At 36.3% G+C, this 6,449-nt stretch overlaps 1 protein-coding gene across 3 annotated transcripts in view; it reads right to left on the bottom strand.

Moving 5' to 3' along the window:
• Window positions 1-1,154: 1,154 nt before the first annotated feature.
• The window catches only part of LOC147125232 (ubiquitin carboxyl-terminal hydrolase 12), a 48,227-nt gene continuing 42,932 nt past the window's right edge, over window positions 1,155-6,449 (bottom strand). For all 3 annotated transcript variants that reach the window (XM_085999652.1, XM_085999631.1, XM_085999642.1), the window contains one exon: window positions 1,155-5,835. In XM_085999652.1, coding sequence (XP_085855778.1) covers window positions 5,734-5,835 — 102 coding nt within the window. In that variant the 3' untranslated portion in view covers window positions 1,155-5,733. The remainder of the gene's footprint in view (window positions 5,836-6,449) is intronic.

The following is a 6,449-nucleotide window of genomic DNA, read 5'->3' as shown; positions in this document are numbered from 1 at the left end:
CAGGTTAAAATTTACAAAGTATCCCAAAACTCTAATAAATCACCTAATCAACTAAAAGAAAATGGTAGAACACACAAAATCTCTAAGAACAGGACCAGATTCTTGCTAATGATAGATGTAAACGGCTCAAAGCTTTTTAAAAAAAAAATTGACTGAGTTTAAACCATTTTTGATTGAGCTGGGGAAAAAAATCCAAAAATTCTGCTGCTATATTTTCTTCCGATTTCAGTTGATGTTGAGGTCTATTTAAAAAATTATTCAAATAATTTGCTGTTACATATTATTTTTATTAAAAATCTAGGACACTTGATGAGAGAAATCTGTACAAGCTGAACTTTCTGGCATAGAAATAGAAAGCCAGTGTACCTCTCTGCAACAAAAAAGGTCATTTCTCCTCAGTGTTGCCAAGGGTCTGTTATTTACTAATCCATTCTTTGAGTTTTTCCTCTAGGCTAAAGATTGCAAGATTCAAAATGATAGAATGTACTGTTTGTCAATCAATGAAGCATTTTTCAACATTTTATTTTTGAGAAAAACATGCATATAGCCAATTTTAGATTTATTCCTATTTGATACTTTTGGCAGTTAAAATATACTGGTATTGGTTTGTTATTTAATCTCATAACCTTGAACTGTAAACAATGCCTGCCATCTGGCCAGCAAACAACAAAAAGGTAGTGAAGCGCCCCTGAAGGAAATATGTGCTGGGAAAGCAATGTGCGGTTTCTCACATGGTCTTATTTCAGTGGCACACATGCAACTTACTATAGCTTAAAATCAGACTACATGATTTTTTTTGCGGCACTGGGATTTCTAGAATTCCCAGGAGTCATGACTGAGCAATTTACAGCATGCTGCACGTATGGACATTTACACATCTCAACACACCTAGACACACACATAGGTCTACTGCATTCAGAAAATATATACAAAAATGCCTCAGCTAGTTTTGTGAATAAAAAATCAATTTAAAGAGCATCCAACACCACAACAAAGAAAATAGCTACTGTGAGCTGCAGCTTTTCAAGGTAGTAAAGTCTTTCAACAGGCACAGTATTGATCTTTAACCTTGGAGGGAGAATGATGGAAAATGGGCAAACAAAACACTTCCCGAGCTTTGTGCGGCCATAAATAAATCAGAAAACCATTTCAAGAACTATAGCACTTGTATATGCAAAGATAAACTCTTTATTTATAGATATGATGATCTGGATGAGTGGAATCCAAGAACTTGGAATAGAAACATTTATATATACAGTATGTATTGTGGGAAAAGTAAATAAAGACATCCCACTATAGCGTAACAACCCTCCAGTGAAGACAGACAAGAGTGATCATATCAAGAAGTTTGTGGACAGTTGATTTAAATTGTACAATTGCATTTGATAGAATGAAGTTGCACATTTTAGTTTACCATGGACTCAGTACCAATATTAGATTTGGCTGTCATAGCACTGTAAAATGCCTAGTACATACTCAAAGTGAGATTGCCTGTAGGATCGAATTCAATTTTCAGCTGGAAGCATCTTCCACATACCTCAGGCCACCATGGGCAAGGATTGCAAATGCAATAGCCCCTTATGGGATTTTTAAGATTGACCAGTTGACTCTTCCTTCCATTACGTATATGGGCCCCAAGGCCATCAGTTGTTTCCCCAGTAGAGAAAAAAAAATTCTAATAGCATTAAAAACTTTTGTTATTAGAAAAAACAAATCAGAATTGTTGGTGTAGTGCTGGCCTTCTGCCTCTGGGAACTGGTTCAAATATAGTCTACTATGATGGAATGAAAGTCTCTTGTGTCTGCTTTAAACTAGTTTAGGCAATCTTATTCCAGCTCCCACTGAGGATGGGCCCACAGTACAAAACTGCCCATAATTGAGCACCAACTGGCAATCTGACGCAGAGAATACACAATGGCTGGTGTGAGAAAAAGAAAATATGTCACAATGAAGCACTAGTTTTTCTGTAGTTTTAATTGCTTTAAGTAACTCAGTTTAAATTTGTGTTCCCCAGCTACATCCCTGTGCATTCTCTTTTGTTCTGTGGTAAAGTTGGCTGTGGGTGACTAATCAAGGTGGTCATCGTTATTTAGATCAAGAACACTTTGTTCGGAGATGTCTGACAATTTAATTCAACTGGTGTGATGGGACAACCAGATGTCTAATTTCCTGAAGGGAAAATACTGAAAGCTAGAAATCTGGAAACAAAAGTAGAAAAGGCTGGGAAAACTCAGGTCAGGCAGCATCTGTGGAGAAACAGAAGTTGGTCAATCGATGTTTCAGGTCTAAATGCCCTTTCCCCTACTGCTATTCCCATCAAAATGAATTAACTGCCACACTAATAGCCTCTTGCTTTTTGCACATATGCTAGTCACATTAGCACTTCATTCATGCCATCTAAAGCATTCAGTCTGCTTCACTCTGTTATACCCAAGCTTGGGACTGCTTGATGTTGACATTGGGTATCAAGAGGCTGTAACCCCAATCATGAGATCCCTCACATTCAGGAGCCCAAATAAATAAATGGGGAGGTGATAAATTGCTGAAGAAATACACAACTGTACAACCAAACAAAATCTTAACCAAATCCGCCAGCTGCACTGCTTTCACTAGATCACACCCATTCTGTTAATCGATCTAAATGCCCAACCTTCCCAGAATCTCAACCAGGAGCCAACAAAATTGATCCTTAGATTTCCATCAACACATTATCCAAAACAACAATTAAGGTAGATGCGAGGACGCAGCCACTGCAAAATATGAGCAGCACTGCTCACAGAAATCCTGTTGGTGGTACGCTGACTGCAAGGATTTGGGAAAATCGCTGAAAAATGTGATAACAGAAAACACGGAAATGCACAGGTCATTGTGAACTTAGCAGAAAAATGTACTCCAAGATTTTGCATTCCATCTTTTGAAGTTAACCTTCAGGATCATACTACAGTTCAAAACTAGTTCACTAACTCAGCAATTTTGAAGTTTTCTAGCTGTTTCCAGTTCAAGTGATTGGGAGCTGTAGCTGCCACGTTTGCATTTGATAAAAGTATCTCAGTTTTCATGGATATAACAAAGAAGAGTAAGTTTGCAGCATAACTATTTTCAGAACAGCTCAAGACTGTGACAATAGGAAGCAATTGATCAAGATGATAAATCAGTATTTATTGATGTAGATATGATTACCACGCTGCTTATTTTGAGAACGAAATGGAGGAAGTGACTTATCAGTCTGGTAAAAATTCAATAAAACTTTAAGGTTACTGAGGTGGCAAATAATGTCCATACACTATTTAGAGATGCACTGTGGAAGAGTACATATTTTTTTTGAGGAATTGTTTATGCAATATTCTTAAATTTACTGAGGTATTTACAAAAGATCCAATGCAAGAACAAATTTTTGCAGACGTGCAAATTAGGGTTCTGAACGTGCCCATTTTCTAAACTGGGCCAGGATCTGATGAGAGGAAATCACTTAATTAGGTTATAATTAAAATTGTGGTGTCACCAATTATTACAGACCTAGCTAGGTGTTAAAAGCATAATATCCATTATCCAATGCCTGCTTAGATTTATTCATTCATTTTAGTGTATAAAAATAATGGAAGCTATTTCCCTCTGACAAAGAATGGTACGTTAAATGGCACAAATTTAATGTCATAGCTTTTAAATAGAGTCCTATGGTTAAGTTATCTTAATGTGCAGCTATTAATTGTATCAAAATTAATTTTCTTGATCAAGGACAAAAAATGGTTCAGGAAAAATATCCTAATTCCAATTCTTATCCCAGACCAATTTTTATCAAACATTTCCATATGTAGAACAGCATCACAGCAAATTTTATTAAACCTGCTGTACCCAGTACTGCAATATATTTGTTTCCATTATATGATGCAAGTAAGCTAAGATAAGCACAGTGCATTTTATCCTGCCTAGGTACAACTGGAAGCAGTCTTAGTCACTGAATGTTCATTCTTCATCAATCTGTTTTTTTCTTTGTTAGCACCATCACAATTGTTACTTGTTAGAGAAAGACACATTAAGAAACTATTCACATCAGTTCGGTGAACTGTACACTTCACAAGCTAACACAAGAATTTAACATTAAAATAATTCAGTGATACAGTGTGCTGGAGCTTCAATGGTCTGTACCACATAGTGGCAAGGTCAAGGTTTGCAACATGTTTCCCACATGACAAGTATCTGCTGTCAGCTGTGCCGACACGGGGAGGCAGCGAATGAAAGCCAGATCCATTGTGGGAAGGATACCCGTCAGTCTTTCAGAGCTGCTCCCTTACCCTTCCAAGAAACCAGTTCTCAAGTTACAGTGGTAGGTACTTGAGAGCCAGTTGGCTCTGATGATGGGCATGGTGCAAGGCACAGAAAGGCTAAAAGAATGAAACAGAAATAGGAAGATACAACATACAAACTGGTCATCAAATCATTACCCACAGCTAATTCAAGTTCACTCATTAAACTAGAGCCTTATTTGGCCAATTTTATACATTCTACTGCAACTCATAGAACCACTACAGCCATTTCTTTTGGACCACATGTTACCTTTATTCAACACAGGCAGGGTCCTTGGAATACAAGACTGTGTCAAAACACACCTCATAAGTTATGCCTGTTCAGATACTTATAAATCTGTATCAAAAGTGCACTTTGTAACAGGTTTTCAATCTATAGTACATCTCTCGCAATAGTATATCTTGTAAGTTTTCAAATCACACACTTTGTAAAAATGTTGAACCCAATATACAAAATACACGCCTCTGATGACCTGAATAACTTTCTATTACAGAAGCTGGAGTTTGCGTTCACAGTGCCATCATTAACACTGTGTTTGGCCCATTAGTCACCAATGAAGTGTTCATATACCAGTGTGTCGGGGAGGGGCATTGGGGGGGGGGGGGGGGGGTAAGGATTTAAGCTAGTTGGAGTCAAGGTGGGGTAAAATTAAAATTGAACTAATGAACACACCTTAAAATTGAAAGAAACACTCAGGTTTTAAATTTCCTTCCACTCCCATAACCTTCTACATATGCATAATTTTGTCTGGTTTGTTGCAAAAAAGTAAAGATTCAGCAGCACCTGTTGTCAAATATAGCCCTGATCACACTAGTTCTACTGCAAGCCAATATGCTTCATAAGCATAAAAATTTAACAGTAATCATAATTTAATTGAACCCCCATGATTTTGTAGGGGGGGGGGGGGGGGAAATAAAAGAATGTATTCTTTAAAAAGAAAATGATATCTTAAAAAAGCAGTCAGAAGTAGTTTAAAAAAAAAATCAATGTTCACCATATCAGAATGTTTTTAACACTGAAATCAATTGACTTAATACATTAATAAACTAAATAATTTACAGAGTAGTGTCAAATATGTTAAAACTTTAGAAAGTCAAATGATATTATTGAAAACCAGCTTTAAAAAGAAATTTATGTTACAAAAAAAAGCAGTTGGACAAACTTGTAAGTCTTTTTTTTTTCTTCCCCTAAATAGCGTACAATGATTTTGGAAGCTAGTACATAGCAACAGGAAGAATGTGATAAGTAACACAAATGTCTTGTGCCGTCATGCTGTCAGCATACATTCACACTCTCAGCCTGCATACCAAAAAAAACCCTTGCTGTTCATCGTTCTTTTCAGTCAAATCCTGTCCCACAGCCTCTGTGGGAAATGCCGCTGAGCACCAGCTTCCTTTAGGATGACAAGTAATTCCTACTTCAAATTTCTTAGTCCCTTGATTGGTAGAAAAGAATATAACCTGATTCAGAGTTTTTGGAGATGTCTGATGTTAACCCATAGAATTCTTCAATAGCTTGGGCATCTATTTTCTGCAATTGGAAAGAAACATTTAGCTTTAATATTAAACTTTTGTTCCACTGGTATTTTTGTTACAGTACTACAAAAATTAAAAATCATTTTTATTTTATGATATTCGGGGACAAAGAAATAGTGGAGAAAGAGCAGGAACAAACAACATACTCAGAAACCTTTCCAAATCAAAAAGGCAGATGATATGCTAACTCAATACAAGACACATACTAGACTTCAGGTAAATAAAGTAGATATCATTAAATTTATAGCAATTTATCCAATGTATTTTTTAAAATACACAGCTAAATTTGTGGATCTGGCACATTTTAGCAGGAACTAGAAGTTCAATATTATTACTACATTCTAAATGCAGCAAGATGGGATTTTTAAAGTTTTAAAATTGCTGACCATATGCAGGATTTCCAACTTTACATGTTGGAAATCTGAAATAAAAACAGAAAATGCTGGAAATACACAGCAGCTAAGAGTATCTGATATTGCAAGAGACACTGCAGAACTTCATTTGATGTTACAAACGGAAACTGCTCCTCAGCAAACCTCTTGACCTTTCAGATGCTGATGGACCTACTGTACATTTTCTGTATTATAGTATTAAATAGTAAATTTCCTA

The sequence above is a fragment of the Somniosus microcephalus genome, chromosome 1, assembly GCF_052327205.1.
Source record: "Somniosus microcephalus isolate GS21.2 chromosome 1, FLI_Smic_1.0, whole genome shotgun sequence".
NCBI classification, from domain to species: Eukaryota; Metazoa; Chordata; class Chondrichthyes; order Squaliformes; family Somniosidae; genus Somniosus; species Somniosus microcephalus.
Note: the sequence above shows the minus strand (reverse complement) of the source record. Positions and strands in the feature narration are given on the sequence as shown.